The sequence below is a fragment of the Chiloscyllium plagiosum genome, chromosome 3, assembly GCF_004010195.1.
Source record: "Chiloscyllium plagiosum isolate BGI_BamShark_2017 chromosome 3, ASM401019v2, whole genome shotgun sequence".
Lineage (NCBI taxonomy): Eukaryota > Metazoa > Chordata > Chondrichthyes > Orectolobiformes > Hemiscylliidae > Chiloscyllium > Chiloscyllium plagiosum.
The window spans coordinates 39825865-39845852 of NC_057712.1; the positions used below are offsets into that span (position 1 = coordinate 39825865).

A 19988-nucleotide genomic window follows, 5' to 3' on the forward strand; every position below is an offset into this window, starting at 1 on the left:
TGAGTATAGATGCTGGGGTGAATGTAGGTGTGACTGCAGGTATGGGTGTTGCTGTGGGTGTGAGTGCAAGTATTGGTATGGATGTTAGTGTGAGTGCAGGTGTTACTGTGGGTGTGACTAACTGTTGAAGTGTAGTCAGTGCGGTCGTAAGTGTGAGTGCTGCTGTGACTGTCGATATGGGTGTTGGCATCAGTGTGAGTGCTTATGTGGGTGTAGGTGTGAATATCAGTGTTAGTGTAGATGTGGGCGTGAATGTAGTTGTTGGAGTGAGTGTAGGTGTGGGTTTAGACCTGGGCGCTGTTGTGAGTGTACATGTGGGTGTATGTGAGAGTGTAGGTGTGGGTATAGGTATACTTGTAGGATGTGCAAGTAGATGTGCGGATGTAGGTGTTGGAACCCATGACCTTCTACAGAAATGAGAGTAATGCCAACACTGAATCTATAACTGACATTGAAAGAGCCAACAAATCTGTTGTGTTCAGAGAGAGGGAGCAGGTTTTATTGAGATACATCAAGCACTGAGTACGTTGACTCCAAATGACACCAACATCAATCACCAACATTTATTAAATTTTATTGAAAAAACAAAGAGCTTTCACAGGGTCATTCCTTGTCAGGGACAAATCCTTAAAAACAATTTCATGTAGATGACATGAAACAATTGTTTGTGCAATGAAACACATACCATAAATTTATCAATAAACTGTTACTAGAAGGTCTATTCAATGAGCATGGAGTTCAGTGTGTATATTGCGTATACGTACAATCCACACTTCTCTGAGTACACTAAACTATAGCCAATGCAGAAAGAAGCCAACTGGGTGGTATTTGTTTAACCAGCTACATCAGATCTTTCAAAATGTCTTACAAAATGTCCAGCTAGCTCCACGGTCCACAGTACAGGCAGAAAGGGCGTGGGGGCATGACTCATCCAGTCCACCATATCATAGAAACCTGGGATCCACCGTTCAAATGGCTCTTTAATGTCAAGCCCTCACCAAATAATGTTATGAGCAATGTTTGGTTGGTGCCCTTTGTTTACAGGACTTATAGCACACAAACTGGCCATTCAGCCTATCTGATCTCTGCTGGTCTTTGTGGTCCATGTGAACCGCTTCGCACAATACTTCATTTGACCCAATCAGGATAACCCTTGATCAGCTTCCACTTAAAAGTACCAATGTATTATTCCATATGGTAGCATGCTTCACATTCCAACCACTCTCTGGATAGAGATGTTTCCACAGAATCCCCCATTGGATGTACCAGTGGCTCACAAATTTACATTCCTTATTTTGGTCTGCTCCACACACACACAAATGTTTTTCCTACACCCACTCTGTTCAGCCTTCTCATTGTTTAAAAGACCCCCTCAGGTCCCACCTCCACCCTCAGGGTGCCCCCACACCCCAAAGTCCTCCTATCTCAAGACCTGTTTCCAGAGAAGAATCCCAGCCTGTTCGGTATTTCCTAGGCAACAGGCCTGGATTTTCACCAAGTTGGCATGACTTGGGAGCCCTTTAAAAATCTCCACCGTATCTGCTCCCAGGAGGAACAATTCCACCCCAGATATCCTCCTATTTCAAGGACCGCAATTTCCCCTCCCACACAGTCAACAACACTCTCCGGCACATCTCCTCCACTTTCTGCACCTCCGCCCTTGAACCCCACCCCTCCAACTGCAACAACGATTGAATGCCCCTCGTCCTCACCTTCCACTCCACCAATCTCCAGATACAGCGCATCATCCTCCACCATTTCCACCACCTACCCTTGGGACCTTCCAACCACACGGCATTAACATCACAAACCCCCACCCCACATTCCTGATGAAGGGCTTATGGCTGAAATGTCTCCTGCTCCTTAAATGCTGCCTGACCTGCTGTGCTTTTCCAGCACCACACTTTTTGACTATGATCTACTCCTCCACAATTTTTATAGAGTTGAACTGTAGTTCATGACTTGTCATAGTTTACTCCATCTCAAAAGTGTCATGAACTTTTAAAAGACATTTAGATAAGTAAATGAAGAAGAAATGTTTGGAGGGATATGGGCCAAGCGCAGGCAGGTGGGACTAGTTTAATTTGGAACTATGATCGACGTGGATGGTTGGACCAAATAGTCTGTGTGCGTGCTGTATGACTTCATGACTATGACCAAGCCTGTTCCTCACATCCTCTGATGTGACTCACCTGTCAGATTTTGGTGAGTAAAACCACTACAAACAAACTTGGGACAATAATCATGGAGTAATTGGTTTGGAGAACAGTGTGATGCCAACAGTGTGGGTTCAATTCCCATCACCGGTTTGAGGTTACTATGAAGGATTCTGCTTCTCAACCTCTTCCCTCGCCTGAGGTCTGGTGGGCCTCAGGTTAAATCACCACCAGTAGCTTCTCTCAAATGAGAGAGCAGCCCCTATGGACTATGGCTACACAGCAAAAGGGTAATACAGCATGGAAACAGGCCCTTTGGCCCAACTCATCCATGCTGACCCAGTTTCCTAAACTGAACTTGTCCCATTTCAGAGGGATAGGCTTTTGGCCCATATCCCTCTAAACTGTACCTATCCAAATGTAAAGTGTCGAAAATTAAAAGAAAATAGACAAGTCGATGGAGTAAGCAGACAAGTGGCAAGTAACATTGGATCCTGTGAAAGCCCCAGAGAAGTGCAAGTTGTTCAGTTTGCCAATAGTAAGGAAAGATGGGGCACTAGACAAAGACAAGTTGCTGAAAAGGCTGCCAGTGTGCAAAGCAGAGAAGTCACTGGGCCTGGATAAGTTACAGCCTGAGCTGTAGAGGGAAGGGAGATGGGAATTGTGGTGGCTGGTTTTCCAGTTCTCCGTGGATTTGTCAGCAGATTATCGCGAACATTATATCCTTGTTGAAAGAAGGAGGGGATATACTCAGAGGGATAAACTTTAAGAGACACTAACTAAAGGCAAAATGAACTGACAGTTGGGGAAATGTGGGCTAAAAATGAAAGCATGGGTTTGTTCAAAATTGTCATTGACTCAGTTGTTCTTTAGTCAGCTCATTGAACAGGCTGATGGGGTAACACTGGGAGAAACTGAAATGGATAAACATGGCTAATCAAATTCAGGAAAGTGTGATGTAATATCGTTTTTAGAAGGAGGAATGGCTTCAGGAAATATCAATTAAATTACACCATTTCAAAATGGGTGCAGGAACTGGGAGACTTGGGGCTTCAAATAGAAAGCAGCATCCCTGGCTCCATAAGTAGAGTCAGAAAAGATAAAAGCTAGCAAGTCTAAATGCTAAATCTAAGTAAACATTGTTCAGACTCTAGCCTGACAGATCCAAATCTGGGCCTGCAAGGAGAATGCCAGGGCCTGAGAGAGAGAGTGAAGAGAATGATCCCAGGGATGAGGTCCGAATCTCAGAAAAACTTGTCCTCACAGAGAGTTTTCCATCTGAGGACATTCCAAACAATGAACATGGTGTCAATAAACTTTGGGCAGTTAAAAACCAAAACAAATGTGAAACTTGCCATAACTCACTCCAAATTCCACCAGAAGCTTCTCCAAGTCCTTTCTGACAAACCTCTTCCAAACTTTAAAGATCTCCATCAGGGCCCCTCTTAAACTTGTCCAGAGGAAAGAGCTCTGTACCAGCGCAACCTCTTCTGACAGTTACATCCTCTAGGATTCTGTTAAAGTCCTCATGAAGCCATTCTCCCACACCTGGCACCATCTTTGAAAGTCCCAGCCTATCTAGCCTCTCCTTATAACTTAAACCCTCCTTTCCCAGCAATATCCTGGTAAATCTTTTCTGAATCTTCTCTAGCTTAATAATATCCTTCCTATAACTGGATGATTAGAGGAGGCCGCACCTATGTCCTGAACAACCTCAACGTGACATCCCAGTTCCTCTACACAAAGGTCTAATCAATGTAGGCAAGAGAGCTAAATGCCTTCTTAACCACCCTGTCTACCTGTGACACAAACTTCAAAGAGTTATGTACCTGAACCCCTGGGTCTCTCTGTTCAACAACACTGCCTAAGCCCCGACTTTTAATTGTATAAATCCTACCTTTGTTTGTTTTAGCAAAATGCAATACTTCACATTTATTCCAATCAAACTCCATCTGCCACTTGTCAGCCCACTGACCCAATTGATCAAGATCTTTTTGTACTCATCTTCGCTGTCCACTCTACCACAAATTTTGGTGTCATTTGCAAACTTACTAACCATGTAGTTAGTTGGGTGGCACGGTGGATCAGTGGTTAGCACTGCTGCCTCACAGTGCCAGGGACCCAGGTTCAATTCCTGCTTTGGGTGACTGTCCGCATGGAGATTGAATGTTCTCCCTGTGTCTGCATGGGTTTCCTCTGGGTACTGCAGTTTCCTCCCACAATCCAAAGATGTGCAGGTCAGATGAATTGGCCATGCTAAATTGCCCATAGTGTTAGGTGTTTTAGTCAGGGTAAATGCAGGGGAATGGGTCTGGGTAGGTTACTCGTTGGTGTGGACTTTTTGGGCCAAATGGCCTGTTTCCACACTGTAGGGAATCTAATCTAATCATGCCTTCTCTATAATCATCTAGGAGTTCGAGTTGTAAAAGTGTAGAAACTATGGTGGCCATTTTGGACACAGAAAGATCCCATAAAGTGATAATAAACAAATCATTTGTTATAGTAATGTTGGTTGAGGGGTCAGGAGAGCTCCCCTGCTCCTTTGTTGCCTACCTATGTACAAAGACAGGGTCCAGTTCACCTCCAGCAGCACAAGGTGATTTGTCCTCAAGTCCCTGACTGAGAGGGGAGAATGCTATGCATTCTCAGGCTATACATGAGCAGACATATACAACAGAGACTTACTAGTGTAGGGCTGTTTCTGGATTTCAAGTTCACACCAACATATATAAATGACAAACAAAGACGGACCCAGCACTAATCCCTGGGTAGTAATGCTCGTAACAGGCCTCTAGTCAAAAAAAACCCCTCCACCACCACTCTCTGTCTCCTGCCATTAAGCCAATCTTATATCCAATTGGCAAGCTCACCCTGAATCCTATGTGATCAAATTTTACCAATTAGTGTTTGCAATTTTAGAGAAGATTTGTAGCCCAGGTTTTAGGTTTGCTCGTTGAACTGTTAGATTTGCTCTCAGCTATTTCAAGAGGGCGCCATCACTTCCAGTTCTTTTTCTGAGAGGTAGGTAATTAGGGTCCAAATCGATATGTTTGTTAATGGAGTTCTGGGTTGAATGCCAGGTCTCGAGGAATTCCTGTGTGTGTCTTTGTTTAGCCTATCCCAGGATGGATGTATTGTCCCAGTCGGACTGTTGTCCCTCTGCATTTGTGTGTATGGATAACAGTGATAGTTGGCCATGTCTTTTGGTAGCTAATTGGTGTTCATGTATCATGGTGGCTAGTTTCCTGCCCGTTTGTCCAATGTAATGTTTGCTGCAGTCCTTGAAAGCCTATACAACGTCTGCCGATTCCTGCAAAACAGACTTAAACAAGAAGACACAACATGCCCAGAGACTGTAGCCACCCTGCCATACATTAAAGACATCTTGGAGGTGACGACCAGACTACTCCAGCCCCTCGGCATCATGGTAGCCCACAAACCTACCACCTCACTGAAACAGCTCCTGATCAATTTAAAGCACCCTGTACCAACAGCCAGAGGAATGAATGTCACATACAAAAAGACCCTGCAAGGACTGTAACAAACATTACATTAGTCAGACAGACAGGAAACTAGCCACCAGGATACATGAGCACCAACTAGCCACCAAAAGACATGACCAACTATAACTAGTATCCATATACACAGATGAAGAGGGACACCAGTTCGAATGGGCAACACATCCATCCTGGGACAGTGCTAAACAAAGACATGCACGAGAATTCCTAGACACCTGGCATTCAAACCGGAACTCCATCAATCAACACAATGATTTGGACCCCAGTTACCAACCTCTCAGAAAAAGAACCGGAGATGGTATCACCCACCACAACAGACCAAGGCACATAAATAGAAAGTTGGACAGAACACCAGTGCTTCATCGGAGGCTCACTGATGGTATTACCTAGCATGGTGACAAACGTCTGAGAAGAAATCTACTAGCTCAGCGAGTAAACTTACAAACTTTACCAATTACCATGTGGAACCTTGTAAGAGGCTTTACTCAAGTCCATGGTCAAAAGAACTACCTTAAAAGGAGAGACAGAGCAGTGTGAGCCACGGAATTCCAGAGCGCTGGATCCAGGCAGTTGAATGAATGGCCATCAATGGTGGAATCATTAAACTCAGACAGAGAAGAGTGCAGAGTTATAAATGTTTTGAAGTGCAGTCACTGTCATAGTGCAGGAACTATGGTGGCCATTTTGGACACAGAAAATTCCCATAACGTGATAATAAACAGATAATTTGTTCTAGCAATCTTAGCTGAGGGGTCAGGAGAACTCCCCCTCTCCTTTGTTGTCTACCTAGGCAGATAGACAGAGCCCAGTTCACCTCCAGCAGCACAAAGTGATTTGTCCTCAAGTCCCTGACTGAGAGGGGAGAATGCTATGCATTCTCAGGCTATACATGAACCATGGCCAACACCAACAGACATATACAACAGAGACTTACTAGTGAAGGGCTGCTTGTGCATTTCAAATTCACACCAACACACTGACGGACGGGGCCAATTTCCTCACTCTGTACTGTGAAGAAACAGTTTGGCTCCTCTGAAAGTCTGAGAAAACATCTTCAAAGCTAATAGGGACAAAATGACTGGTGTTGTTGCTTGCAGCTGCTCTCACCAGGAGCTCACACGTATCTGTCTTATACGATCCTCACACTACAACTCAACTTCAACCACCCAACCATCCAGTTACTCCCACGGCTGACCCTTTGCTGTGCTGCCCTCCACTTTACTCTCCCAAAGAGATCTCTGCAGTTTTTCAACTCTGATAAAACAGCCTGAAATTCCTGAGGTCTTTATCACCTGCATATCTCTGAAAATTGAGTTCTGAGCATATGCCTTAGTACTGACTGACACTTAACTCTCGTTCAACAGCAGTCAAACAGCTGGTTTAGTCATTGTTGCTGTTCATGGGTTCTCACTGTATGCAAATTGGTCACCACATTCATTATAACAGTGACCATCAGTTAAAAAGTACTTCTTGGTTATAAAGGGGCACCTTACGGTTCTGAAGAAACCCCACAAAATACCTGGCCAAGAAACTTGAGAGCAGACCATGTAATTTGGCCAGGCATTCACAACATTAGATTAAATCTAGGTTCTTTACAGTGATCCAATTAGCAGACAAAGTAACATTCTATGCGTTCTGATAGTATTAAGTTTCAAAGATTGCTCTATTGAATTTTGATCGTTAGGACTAGCAGTGACCAACCCATTGACTTCTCAATTCTAGTGTGCTATCTGGGAAAAGTCCTCTCACTGCAGATTTCTGGAAAAGCTTTTTGATTGCTTTGTAAGATTCAAAGTTCCAGATTCTCCTTGACTTCATTTGCTTCTGGTCTCTCACTCGCAGCCTGAGAGAGCATTTTTTGGATTATCGAAATCTGAGGACGAGAGACACAAAAGAGGTTTACCACTTACTGTTAACGTGAAGTAACAGAAATGATTATCCGGAATCACACTGAAACCATGACGCTGTTACCTTGACTTCAGGGTCCTTCAGACAGCATGAAGGGAAGCTTCCCTTTCTGACATCATTCCAAATCTAAATAAACCACAAACAAACACCAAGATTAGCAACTCCCCCACTGGCTGTAACTGTGTTTTCCTTAATTAGCTCAACGGGAAGACCAGCAAGTAATTGGGTCTTTAATGTGTGATCTGTAAAGGGATTCATCAGAGGCCAGTACTTCCAAGTCTTTTCTAAAATACACACATCTATGCATTCAGTTCAGGTCTGAACCACATTCCTGCCCCAAGGAGCCGATCAAAGCCAATCTTACTGTTACTTTGCAAAAGATCAAAGATTGGATCTAGACCCAAGGATTAGACACAGTTAGAAGGGCAATGTTGCTAGAAACATGCTTACAGGTCATTACTCAGTTATACGTGTCTCCATCCAAGGGTTTACATTTTGGGGCAGCACGATCTCCATTAATGCTGACTGCTCGGCAGCTGTTTAGTGCTCCATGGAGCGTCAATTAGCTAGATACTGAGAGTTGTCTTTCACTTAGAAGGAAGCCCTGTCTGGGACTGGCTGACAACTCCACTGTGCCAGCAGGGCTCTTGGAAGCAGTGAGGGGCACCTATTGCTGCAGGCTCAGGCAGTGCCACCTGTCTGAGGAACCACAGAGAGCCCCCAGACCAGTTAGGGCACCCACCTACAACAGGGAGGTCCTGGTGGAGAGGGAATGAGTGTTATTGGTGGGTGGGTGGGGCTGAGTGTGAACACCCACTGGAGGGAGCAGACCCATAAGGCCATTATTGGGAAGAGGAACCTCAGAGAGGGAGGGAGGAGGAGGAACCCTGCTCCCTTTTCTGCCCTTCTGAGCCCTCCCACTCCCCACTTACCCTGAGCTGACCCTACAGACCTCAGTACTGACACCTAGCAGGAAACAGTCCTGAAGTGGCCATCAATTGAGGTAACAATGCTCCAGGAACCTGTAAAACTGTGGACGGGTGAATAGGAAGGTGATGGAGTGCCCTCCCTGGGCACTCTGCAGCTAGCCCCTGTCTGCAAACCTGTTGGTTTGTACACTTTGCTCCGGGTTTTAGGATAATGAAAGCAAGCTGCACAATGATAGTGTTATTCAGAAGGCTATTTCATATGTCACCTGATTTCTCAAGTTAATGCGGACAGTCAGGGTTCAAGTTGACCATCAGCACGGTGTGTGCCCTCTTCTGGCCCAGATGCTTCCTCCCAGGCCAATGAAAATTCCCAGCTCCCCCCGCACCCCCGTACTGCCGGATGGTTATCTTAAGTGATCGAGATACCTTGCTTTTTTCCATTGCAGTCCCATGGCACATGAACAGAAGCTCAAAGAATATCAGCCCCAGTGCATAGATGTCGACTTTGTGGTTATAGTCCTCGCCTGAAAGCTGCATCGAGAGAAGGAAAACAAAGTGGAAATTTCAGCTGAGGACAGCTCTGGAATTTCCTCACAAAGAATCTCTGCCCATCACCAAGTTACTCATTCAAATAGCTCCCAGCTGAGGCACGGTGTCACACCCCCACAAAGTGCTCTGGCCCATTAGAAGTTGTATTACATGCTGTTTACAGGAGAACAGGAGAAATAGGAAGAGGTGGAGATTGTATGGGCCTGTTCAGCCTGCTCCATCATTTAATGAGATGGTGTCCGAACTCAAGTTATACATTAAGGATAAACAGGCAACTAGGGAGAGAATAGTAGCCCTTAAGGATCAGCAAGGCTCCCTATATGTGGAATCGCAGGAAACAGGGGAGATACCAAACAAATATTTTGCATCCATATTTTCTGTGGAGAAGGAAATGAATAGCGCCATCTTGAAAAATGTCCATAATACAGAGGAGAAAGTTCTGGATGTCTTAAAATGCATAAAAGTAGGTAAATCCCTAGAAATTGATCAGGTGTACCCTAGAGTTATATGGGAAGCTAGGGAAGTGATTGCTGGGCCCCTTGCTGAGATATTTGTATCACTGATAGCAATTGGTGAGTTGCTGGCAGACTGGAGGTTGACTAATGCGATGCCACTATTTAGGCAAGGTGGTAAGGATAAGCCAGGGGACTATAGACCAGTGAGCCTGACGTCGGTGGTGGGCAAGTTGTTGGAGGGAATCCTGAGGGACAGGATGTACATGTATTTGGAAAGGCAAGGACTGATTAGGGATAGTCAACATGGCTTTGTGCGTGGGAAATCATGTCTTACAAATTTGATTAATTCTTTTGGAGAAGTAATGAGGAGGATTGAGAGGACAGAGTGAGGGACGTGATCAAAATGGACTTCAGTAAAGTGTTCAACCAGGTTCCTCGTGGTAGACTGGTTACCAAGGTTAGATCACATGGAATACAGGGAGAACTACCCATTTGGATACAGAACTAAGATACAAAGATAGAAGACAGAGGGTGGTGGTGGAGGGTTGCTTTTCGGACTGGAGGCCTGTGACCAGTGGAGTGCCACAAGGATCAGTGCTGGGTACACTGCTTTTTAACATTTATATAAATGATTTGGATGTGAACATAGGAGATAACACCAAAATTGGAGGTGTAGTGGACAGTGAAGAGGGTTACCTTAGAATATAACAGGATCTTGATCTGATGGGCCAGTGGGCTGAGAAATGGCAGGTGGAGTTTAATTTAGTTAAATGTTTGGTGCTGCATTTTGGAAAGGCAAATCAGGCAGGACTTACTCACTAAATGGTAAGGTCCTGGGGAGTGTTGCTGAACAAAGAGACCTTGAAGTGCAGGTTCATAGCTTCTTGAAAGTCACAGGTAGATAGGATAGTGAAGAAGGTGTTTGGTATGCTTTCCTTTATTGGTCAGAGTATTGAGCCCAGGAGCTGGGAGGTCAGGTTGCGGCTGTACAGGACATTGGTTAGGCCACTTTTGGAATGCCTCGTCCAATTCTGGTCTCCCTGCTATAGGAAGGATGTTTAAAAATTGAAAGGATTCAGAAAAGATTTACACAGATGTGGCCAGGGTTGGAGCTACAGGGAGAGGTTGAATAGACTGAGGCTGAGACTATTTTCCCTGAAGCATCGGAGGCTGAGGGGTGATCTTACAGAGGTTTACAAAATCATGAGGGGCATGGATAGGATAAATAGCAAAGGTCTTTTCCCTGGGGTCAGGGAGTCCAGAATTTGAGGGCATAGGTTTCAGGCGAGAGGGAAAAGATTTAAAAAGGAACTAAAGGGCAACATTTTCACGCAGAGGGTGGTGCTTGTATGGAATGAGCTGCCAGAGGAAGTGGTGGAGGCTGGTACAACTGCAACACTTAAAAGGCATTTGGATGGGTATATAAATAGGAAGGGTTTGGAGGGATATGGGCCGGGTGCTGGCAAATGGGACTAGATTACATTAGGATATCTGATCGGCATGGACAAATTGGACTGAAAGATCTGTTTCCTTGCTGTATATCTCTATGACTCTAAAATTCAACTCCCTCTCCCACCTACTCAACATATCTCTTGATTCCTGAGAAACAAAAATTCTGTCTAATTTAGTGTTAAATATATTCAACAATCAGGTATTCCCAGTCTGCTGAGGAGGAGAATTCCATGGATTCGCAACTCTGAGTGATTTGAATCTGAATTTCCACTCATTTCAGTTCTAAGTGATTGATTCCTTATCTTAAGACAGTACCTCCACGTTTCCTGACCAGTGAAAATAATCAATATCTTCTCTGACAAGCCCTGTCAAAGTCTCGTATGTGTCAATGAAACTGCTTCTGATCCCTCGAACCTCCAAAGGGAATAGACCAAATTTACTCAGCCCTCTCATCAGAAGCAAGCCCCTCATCTGAATGGTCAATTTAGTGAATCCTTGGCGTGCTATCTCCAATGTAACTATACCCTTCTGTGAACGTGGAGATGAAAACTACCCACTGTATTCAAGATGTGGCCTTTACCAAAACACAATACAATTGTAGCAAGACGTTTTAAAAAAATTCACATCCACCAATCCCGTTGCACCAAAGGCCAATATGCAATTTATTTTCCTAATTGATGCTGCACAGATATACTAACTTTGTACATTTCCCATATGAGAACATCCAAAGTCTCCTGAACACTTTAAAATTTCACATCTTTTGAAACATTTTTAGTGAATAACCTGACACTTCCTTATATTGTATTCAATGTGCCATCTTGTTGCCCACTCACTTAACTTTAACTTTAAAATCTTTGTAGCCTCTCTGTATCCTCTCACAGCTGACCTTCCACCTAGCTATGTATCCACAGCAAATTTAGACAATTTACTCTTCCTATAGCCATAAATATAGGCTGTAAGTAGCTGAGGTCCAAGTACTCAACCATGTGGCACTGCACTAGTCACAGCTTGCCAACTTGTAAAGGTCTTATTTATGCCTACATCCGACTTGTATCCATTAACCAATCTTTTATCCATTAGGATTTTCCTTTAGGACAACCATGTTTATTTGTTGTAATCACACTATACCCCTAGTGTATTGTTAAGACTTCCTTCATAATAGATTCAGCATTTACAAAAAAATGACCATTAGGTTAACCGAGCTGTAAATCCCAGCTTTCTCTTCTTTCTTAAAAACTGATGTAACATTTTCTAACTCCCATTCTGATGGGCCAGCTCCCAAATCCTGATAAATAGGAAATACTCACTAAATCTGCGATCTGCTGCCTTGTAAAATCACACCTCACCTATTCTTGCAGAATGTCAGTGTGATATTACAGGGGACAGAGGTAGCCCAGCACTGGCAGTCAGGGCCGCTGGTGACATTCCCTTTTTGATGGCTGTTTCCTTTGGTGGCAAGTTCCACATTCCAACTACATTCTGAATTCTCTCCTTATTTCCTGAGGTATTGCGCACCGAGGTCCCTACCTTCAGACTCTTACAAATGGAAGTATTCTGTCCCCATCCACACTGCCATCACATTCATCATTTTAAAGTCTTAATAAGATAATTTTTTTAAAGAAGTGCACAATTGGGGCCATTTAGCCCTTTGTGTCTGATCTACCTTTCTAAAAAAACATGGCTGTTCAGAATGTGGCCTCAGATCCACTTTCTTTCCTATCTGCCCCCTACTGTCCCATTAAGCCTTGGCTCCCCCATAATCAATAATCTTTGACTCAGCTTCACTGATCCTGAGAGAGGAACATCCTAAACACTAATGATCTCCTGAGAGAAAAAAGTTTTGCAGTGCTAAAGGAGAAACTCCCAACCAGTTTATTTTTCACAATAACTATAATCTTTTTAGTTCTCATCTGTTTTATAAATCATTGCTTTCACTCCAGTCTTTCCTTGTCTAATTCGTGTGGTTAGAGCTGTGCACAGAGTTATTGTTGCCTGGACGGAGCAGCTCCAATAACATTCAAGAAATTTAACACCCTCCTGGATAAAGCAGCTCACCACCTTTAACATTCAGTCCAGTCAGGAGTGGCAGTGGGCATTGTTACAGGATGCATAGCAAAGATTCACCCAGATTCCTTAGATAGCACCTTCCAAACCCATGGCCACTTCCAGCCAGAAGGACAAGCGCAACAGATATGTGGGAACAGCACCACCAACATGCCCCCTCCAAGCCACTTACCATCCTGGCTTGGAAATATATCGGTGTTGCTAGGTCAAGATCCTGGAGTTCCCTTCCTAAGGGGATTGTGGATATAGCTACAACACATGGATCGCTGCCGATCAAGAAGGCACTCACTACCAACACTTGAAAAGCAACCAGGAATAGACAATAAATGCTGGCCCAGCTAGGGGCACCCATACCCCAAAAACAAATAAAATTGTATTCAACAGTAACTTTACAAAAGGAATTTGGCTAGTTGCGCAAAAGGGAGAATTTTGCAGGGCTATGATGAAACAGCAATGACTAAGACTAACTGGGTAGCTCTATCAAAGAACTGGCAGAGGCACCATGCACCAAATAATCTCCCTTTGTACTGTTGTCACTTTATGCTTCCCTTTTACAAAACCTCTGTGATGGGAACAGACTCAGCCTGTTTTCCTTACCTGTTCTGGACTCATGTATAAAGGTGTCCCAACGTGTCTGGTCAGTGATTCCTGCTCATTCATCGTTGTAACAAGACCAAAGTCACCAATCTTTATGATCTCTCCTTTAAGGAAGATATTTGCTGGCTTTTTTCACCAAGATAAATTTAAAATAGAAATTTCAATCCATTTAATGCATTGTAAAACATTACTTTCTAAAGACAAATAGAAAAATTCAGTCAATCATATGGCTATGATTTCACCCATCACTTCTGAATAGCCCAGCTCTCCAGTTAGGGTTATATCCACTTAATCTGGGTTCCTACCAGAGGATACACATTAAACAGACAGTAAGTATCGACTCTTTTAAGCATTTTAAATACTCCAATTAGATCATTGCTTACTCTTCTATCTTTGAGGGAATAGTTAAATCTACGTATCCTGTCCTCAGAATTTAACCTTGTTCATCCTTGAAACAGTTTTGGTGAATAGATCCTTCCTTAGTTTTGCTGTGCAGAATCTAACACAATATTCATTTATTAACAATCAGGAAACCCTTGTGTTTGTAAAAATTACTGCTGAAAGGCGATACCTGAAGGCTAGGTATGAGCAGGAGCAAGCGAAGGACAGGAAAGAGAGGAGGCACGGAAAAAAGGAATGAAAATAAGAAAGTGGAAGAAAAAAATCTGTGCATTTCTAAAGCTTTTGCAATCTCAGGGCACCTTAAAGAACCTTACATCCCAAGAAGTTCAGTCACCCCTGGAATGCAAGAAATGTGTACACAGCAAGCTCCCATGAACAGCAATGTGTTGACCAGGCAATCTGTTTTAGTTGGGTTAGAGATTGCTTAAACTAATTGAAAAGGGAAACATGAGAAAATGAAACTGACCCTCCCAGAAATCAGAACTGTAGTTGTGCCTTGGAAACCAAAATCTCTGGGGAGACTGAAACTGGTTGAGACCAAATAAAGGGATGCAGAGTCATCCAACCTTAATTTTAGGTGCAGACAGATCCAATGATTATGTGCAAACAATGGAAGAAGGCAGAGACTGTTTTATTAGGGTATAAGGGTCTGAAAGGGTTAATGCTGAGGTTTGATTTAAGCACATGTTGATGTCAAATGAACTCAAGTGGGAAAACAACATTGAATTTCACAGGAGTAACAGCAAATATTGATCTCTTTCTCATTGTCCCAGTTACTATATTTATATGACCAATGTAACTTGTACCTAACTGCTATCATGCAATGAACTACTACTTGTTAAAACAAAGTTAATTCCATAGGCATGAGGACGGATCTGACCCTAGTGGACTGAGTGGGAAGATGAGAAGGTAGAACAGTTGATGACCAGTGGCAGATGTTTAAGGAGATACACAATTGTTCCCAACTAAAATATGTCCCAGAAAAAAGGACTGTAAGACATGAAAAACAAAATACATGGCTAAGCAAGGGAGTTAATGATAATATAAGGACAAAATTAAGGCATACCATATTGCAAAGGCCAGTGGCAGTTTGGAAGATTGGAAGGGTTAATCAAAAAAGTTATAAAAAGAGTAAAGGTAAATTATGAAAGAAAACTGGTGCAAAATACAAAAATGGACACCAAAGGCTTCTATAAGTAAATAAAAGGGAAGAGAGTAGCTCAAGTAAATGTTGGAGGATGAGTCTGGCGAGTTAATAGTGCAGAACTAGTACCAGCCTCATAGTAAGAGTTAATGCAGGGGTTATGGAAAGAGAGGAACTTAGAACAATCATCATCACTCAGGAAAAATACTGAGCAAACTATTGGGATTGGCGGTAAACAGATACCCAGGGCCTGATAGCCTACATCCTATGGTATGGAAGCAGGCCCTTCAGCCCAACAAGTCCACACCGACTCTCCGAACAGTAACCTACCCAGACCCATTCCCTTACCCTATGTTTGGCCCTGACTAATGCACCTAACACTACGGGAAATTTAGCATGGCCAAGTCACTGACCTGCACATCTTTGGACTGTGGGAGGAAACTGGAGCACCCAGAGGAAACCCACGCAGACAAGGGGAGAATGTGCAAACTCCACGGCCGAGGCTGGAATCAAACCCGGGTCCCTGGCGCTGTGAGGTAGCAGTGCTAACCACTGAGTCACCGTGTCACCCCAAAATCGCACACAGCAATTATTTGGAATTATATTCCCTTTCACCACAACAGCAGACATACGCTAGATTAGGTTCCCTACAGTGCAGAAACAGGCCATTTAGCCCAACAAGTCCACACCCACCCAGACCCATTCCCTTACATTTACTCCTGACTAATGCACCCAACACTATGGGCAGTTTAGCATGGTCAGTTCACCTGACCTGCACGTTCACCTGATGAAGGAGCTGCACTCCAAATGCTAGTGCTTCTGAATAAACCTGTTGGACTATAACCTGGTTTTGTGTGATTTTTAACATAGATCAGTCAGTTTAACACGTCGTTGGGAAATCGTTAGAATTCATCATCAAGGAAATAAAAACGGAGCATTTGGAAAGTCAAAATAAAACTGCATTGACTGATGGATTGCAGGAAGGGTGAATCACATTTGACTCATTTGCAGAAGTTTTTTTTGAAGGTGTGACAAGCAATGTGATCATGGGGATCCTTCAGATGTGGTATATGTGGACCTTCTAGAAGGCATTTGACAAGGCGCAACACAAATGGTTAATACATTAGCTAAAATCCCATGGGCTTGGGGGTAATTTATTAACTTGGATAGAGAATTGGCTAACCAACAGAAGGCAGGGAATCAGAATAAATGGGTCTTTTTCTACTTAGCAGGATGTAACGAGTGGGGTGCCACAGGTTTCAGTCTTTGAGGCCCAACTGTTTACAATCTATATTAATAACTTGGAGGCAGGAGAGAAAGAACTTGAGCCAAATTTGCAGATGAAGGAGAGATGAGGTCCTGGAAACGGAGTTCAGGGAGTTTGGTAGGAAGTTAAAAAGCAGGACCTCTAGCATTTTAATCTCAGGATTACTTCCTGTGCCACATGCCAGTGAGGCTAGGAATAGAAAGATAGCACAGTTAACTATGTGGCTACTCAGCTGGTATAGGAGGATCATTGGGATGAATTCTGGGATAGCTGGGCCAATACAAGAAGGACAGATTGCATCTAAACCAGAGGGGCATCGATATCCTGGCAGGGAGGTTTGTTACTTTCCATAGAATCCCTACAGTGTGGAAGCAAGCCATTCAGCCCATGGAGTCAAAACCAACCCTCTGAACAGCATCCCGCCCAGACCCAGCCTCTACCCCTATATCCCTGCATTCCTCATGGCTAACTCACCTAGCCTACACACTTTGAACAATTCAGCACGGCCAATGGACCTAAGCTGCACATCTTTGGACTGTGGGAGGAAACCAGAGCACCCGGAGGAAACCCACGCAGACACGGGGAGAATGTGCAAACTCCACACAGACAGTCAGTTAGCTGACACTGGAATCAAACCCGGGTCTCTGGAGCCGTGAGGCAGCAGTGCTAACCACTGAGGCACTGTCTTCGTATCGCTCAGGAAAGTTTAAAATAATGTGGAAGTGGGAGGGTAACCAGAACAATAGGTCAGCAAGTAAAAGACTGAGCAGAGTCAGAGACTAACGCCATTAAGACTGAGAGGCAGCAACAACAGCAATGTTTTAGAGGCATCTTGACAGATCTTTGAATCGGCAGGGAATAGAGAGAGACAGACTGCGTAGACCCAAAAGGTTCTTAGTTTAGAAAAATGTCATGTTTTGGTACAATCTTGATGGACTGAAAGGCCTGTCCCTGGACTGTACTGTTATTTATTCTAACCTTCAGGTCCCGATGAATCATTTTGTTCTGATGAATGTAGATAACTCCATCCAATAGTTGATGAATAATGTTCATAATAACTCCATTCTGAGTGGATTCATTCTTTTGATATTCCAGTATCCATTCTTTCAAGTTCTTCTCGTACAGCTCCATTTGAATAAAGAGGGATTCCTTGAACTGGCGGCCTTTTCGGCAGCTTAATTTAAAATGCAAACGTACGATTTATTGAAACAGACGTTTAAAAGTATGAACAATAAAAAAATTGTTTAAACTTTCCAAAGCTGGTGCATCTCTTATTTTGAGGTGAAGTTTGAACAACATTTTCCAGTTATCCAGTAATGTAGTAGAACACAGGAGCAATTATCTAAGAAATCCAAAATCAAGCCACAAAAGACAGATATTAGAAACGGAGCAGGTTCGTTTTAAAGTCGTCTTAAAGGAGCAGAGAGACAGGCAGAGACCAAGAGGTTTATGAAGAGAATTCAAGAGCGTAAGGCAACTGAGAGCATGGTTGGCAAATGGAGAGGTGCAGCATGTGTGGATGAATACGGAGCTTTGAAGGAAAATACCTGTGTCATAGGCAAATAGCAACACCTGTAAAATAAAACGAGAACTGTGGATACTGGAAATCTGAAACAAAAGCAGAAACTGCTGGCAAAACACAGCAGGTCTGGGAGCATCTGTAGGGACTAATCAGGGATAGCATTTCAAGTCCAGTGACTCTAATATCGCGAATGTTTTGAAGAAGGTGAAACATTAACTCTGTTTTCTCCCTACAGATGCTTTCAGACTTCTATGTTTCGCCAGCATTTGCTCCCTTTAGAACGTGATGACTTTGCTAGCAGGCAGAAAGCAGGGGGGGAAGGAGGACTGGAGGGTAATTTTGTGCAGGAATCGGGTGAAATTTCTTTAGATCAACTGTTGCAACTTTAGTGGCAGTGTCACAGAAACTCCAACAATATATCAGCGTTCACATTTTAACCATTCTTCCAGCGGAGATTCCATTGGGAAGAATTTGGGGAGGTCAGCAGGATGAAACATATGTTTATTTTTCAGGGGGATCTGAAGTTTTATCTCAAGGAGGACCTCTATTTTGCGTAGCTACGTTTTGGTTCTCAGGAGCTCCTTTCTCAGTTGCACTAAGTTATTTGTTAAGTGGTGCAGTCACATAGTAGCCAGACCTGCTGTGATTTTGCTGACGTAGGGGCTATTTAACCTCTTCCTACCCTCCTCCCACCTTGTGGCAGCTTTCTGTACACCTTCCCAGTCCCTGTGAACAGGACGGAGACCGGGAGCGGAGTGAAACGGAGACTGGGAGCGGAGCAGGACGGAGAGCGGGAGCGGAGCAGGACGGAGACTGGGAGCAGAGCAGCATGGGGTCTGGGAGCGGAGCAGGACGGAGACCGGGAGTGGAGCAGGATGGAGTCTGAGAGCAGGACGGAGACCAGGAGCGGAGCAGGACGGAGACTGGGAGCAGAGCAGGATGGACACCGGGAGCGGAGCAGGACGGAGACTGGGAGCAGAGCAGCATGGGGTCTGGGAGCGGAGCAGGACGGAGACTGGGAGCGGAGCAGGACAGAGACCGGGAGCGGAGCAGGACGGAGACTGGGAGCGGAGCAGGACGGAGACTGGGAGCGGAGCAGGACGGAGACTGGGAGCAGTGCAGGACGGAGTCTGGGTGCGGAGCAGGACGGAGACTGGGAGCAGAGCAGGACAGAGACCGGGAGTGGAGCAGGACGGAGACCGGGAGCGGAGCAGGACGGAGACCGGGAGTGGAGCAGGACGGAGACCGGGAGTGGAGCAGGACAGAGACTGGGAGCGGAGCAGGACGGAGACCAGGAGCGGAGCAGGACGGAGACCGGGAGTGGAGCAGGACGGGACCGGGAGTGGAGCAGGACAGAGACTGGGAGCGGAGCAGGACGGAGACTGGGAGCGGAGCAGGACGGAGACCGGGAGCGGAGCAGGACGGAGACCGGGAGTGGAGCAGGACGGAGACCGGGAGTGGAGCAGGACAGAGACTGGGAGCGGAGCAGGACGGAGACCAGGAGCGGAGCAGGACGGAGACCGGGAGTGGAGCAGGACGGAGAATGGGAGCGGAGCAGGACAGAGACCGGGAGCAGAGCAGGATAGAGACGGGGGGCGGAGCAGGACGGAGACCGGGAGCGGAGCAGGACGGCAACCGGGAGCGGAGCAGGACGGAGACCAGGAGCGGAGCAGGACGGAGACTGGGAGCAGAGCAGGACGGACACGGGAGCGGAGCAGAACGGAGACAGGGAGCGGAGCAGGACGGAGACCGGGAGCGGAGCAGGACGGAGACCAGGAGCGGAGCAGGACGGAGACTGGGAGCAGAGCAGGACGGAGACTGGGAGCGGAGCAGAACGGAGACCGGGAGCAGAGCAGGACGGAGACCAGGAACGGAGCAGAACGGAGACTGGGAGCAGAGCAGGATGGAGACCGGGAGCAGAGCAGGACGGAGACTGGGAGCAGAGCAGGACGGAGACCGGGAGTGGAGCAGGACGGAGACCGGGAGTGGAGCAGGACAGAGACCGGGAGCGGAGCAGGACAGAGA

General features: G+C 45.2%; 2 protein-coding genes across 4 annotated transcripts in view; both read right to left on the minus strand.

Moving 5' to 3' along the window:
* Positions 1-17646, minus strand: part of LOC122542629 (interferon-induced, double-stranded RNA-activated protein kinase-like) — a 20168-nt gene extending 2522 nt beyond the window's left edge. The window contains exons 1-5 of one of the 2 annotated variants that reach the window (XM_043680623.1): positions 17420-17646; positions 13629-13754; positions 8938-9042; positions 7646-7708; positions 7424-7547 (exon numbers count right to left, since the gene is read on the minus strand). In XM_043680623.1, the coding sequence (XP_043536558.1) occupies positions 7464-7547; positions 7646-7708; positions 8938-9042; positions 13629-13754; positions 17420-17572 (531 nt within the window). In that variant the 5' untranslated portion in view covers positions 17573-17646 and the 3' untranslated portion in view covers positions 7424-7463. Of the gene's footprint in view, positions 1-5845; positions 7548-7645; positions 7709-8937; positions 9043-13628; positions 13755-17419 lie in introns of those variants that run through there. The other variant, XM_043680617.1, reaches the window with a different exon arrangement.
* An 876-nt stretch (positions 17647-18522) lies between these two features.
* The window catches only part of LOC122542638 (interferon-induced, double-stranded RNA-activated protein kinase-like), a 44474-nt gene continuing 43008 nt past the window's right edge, over positions 18523-19988 (minus strand). For both annotated transcript variants that reach the window (XM_043680642.1, XM_043680634.1), the window contains one exon: positions 18523-18533. The gene's annotated coding sequence lies outside the window, so the exon portion shown is untranslated. The remainder of the gene's footprint in view (positions 18534-19988) is intronic.